The sequence below is a fragment of the Anoplophora glabripennis genome, unplaced genomic scaffold (assembly GCF_000390285.2).
Source record: "Anoplophora glabripennis isolate ALB-LARVAE unplaced genomic scaffold, Agla_2.0 scaffold1938, whole genome shotgun sequence".
Lineage (NCBI taxonomy): Eukaryota > Metazoa > Arthropoda > Insecta > Coleoptera > Cerambycidae > Anoplophora > Anoplophora glabripennis.
The window spans coordinates 23,776-25,172 of NW_019418434.1; the positions used below are offsets into that span (position 1 = coordinate 23,776).

The 1,397-nt window shown below is 38.2% G+C and overlaps 1 protein-coding gene across 1 annotated transcript; it reads left to right on the top strand.

The window, feature by feature from the left end:
- Nucleotides 1–186: 186 nt before the first annotated feature.
- Nucleotides 187–915, top strand: LOC111692639. The gene has a single exon (XM_023456710.1). It carries the CDS (start codon nt 187–189, stop codon nt 913–915), a length of 729 nt encoding a protein of 242 aa, XP_023312478.1.
- The last annotated feature ends 482 nt before the right edge of the window (nt 916–1,397 follow it).

Consider the following 1,397-nt stretch of genomic DNA (forward strand, 5'->3'; position numbering starts at 1 on the left):
GGACACCTGCTGGTGAGCTTCGATGTTGTATCCCTCTTCACAAATATACCAATAGAAGAAGCACTCGACTTAATAGTCCAGAAATACCATCTGAGAAAAGATTTAGTGGACCTGATAAAACACTGCCTCAATAACACATATTTCATCTATAAAGACCAGAGATACAAACAAATAGAAGGAGCACCCATGGGATCACCACTGTCACCAGTAATCGCCAACCTATTTATGGAGGATCTGGAAGAACGAGCGATCAAATCCGCCGAATATAAACCAGAAATGTGGCTACGATACGTCGACGACACCTTCGTTATTTGGACGCACGGCAAAGAAAAACTGAATGGCTTCCTAACACATCTCAACAGTATACATCACAAAATTCAGTTCACCATGGAAATCGAAGAAAATAACAAGTTGCCATTTCTAGACGTATCCATAATCAAAAATAGAACCGGAGGTTTAGGCTACACGGTGTATAGAAAACCCACACACACGGATCGCTACCTGCATGCCGAGTCCCATCACCATCCATCACAACTAAATTCTGTTTTGAAAACTCTAATAACACGATCAGAAAGGCTGACTGACAACGAACACAAAACAGAAGAAATCGAAAAAGTTAAAAAAGCTCTTCAACAAAATGGTTTCTCGGATAACAACATCAAGAGAGCATTAAGACCACGCCACAATAGAGAACGGACCGAAGAAGATAAACCAGTTGCCAAAGCACTCCTTCCATATATAAAAGGAACCACTGACAAAATCAGCAAAGTACTGAAGAAACATAAAATTGAAACTGTCTTCAATACCGACAGGAAAATTGGCAACATTCTTCCATCAGCGAAGACGAAGTATATATTTTTTGTTCAACTACTCTCTTGGAGATCAGATACCATTTTCACACCATCAATGAGATAGATATCACGGCGCGTTTTTTTTTTAAAGTGGTTTCTCCTGTAGACCTAATCCACTAGCTGAAACAAGAATAAGTTATCTTTTTTTATTTTATATGTGTTGAGAAGAAAATGTGACTACCGCTTTCTTTAATCGGCTCGAATACGTTTCGTCATCAATCGCGTTTATTTTGAATCTTTCCCAATATTCGAGAAATTCTCTATGGACCGATTCTCCAGCCTGTTCAGACCACAATCCTAAACTACCGCAATTCAAATGTATAAGGCCCTGTTTTAAATGATCGAAGATCACATGTATTTTTAAATATTGAGATTCTCCGGTACTTTGAAAAGCTTTGCGCAGTTCAGTCACCTTTTCGTCTATATCATTAAGGTCCACTTGTTTTGTAGAAAAATAAGATCTTATTTTTTCTACAAAACAAGTGGACCTTAATAATATAGACGAAAAGGTGACTGAACTTGTTGTTTTGTAGTGTGGATTAGGTC

What these genes read in the sequence shown, in the direction of transcription:
- LOC111692639 (XM_023456710.1), top strand. Translation starts at nt 187, where the DNA reads ATGGGATCACCACTGTCACCAGTAATCGCCAACCTATTTATGGAGGAT.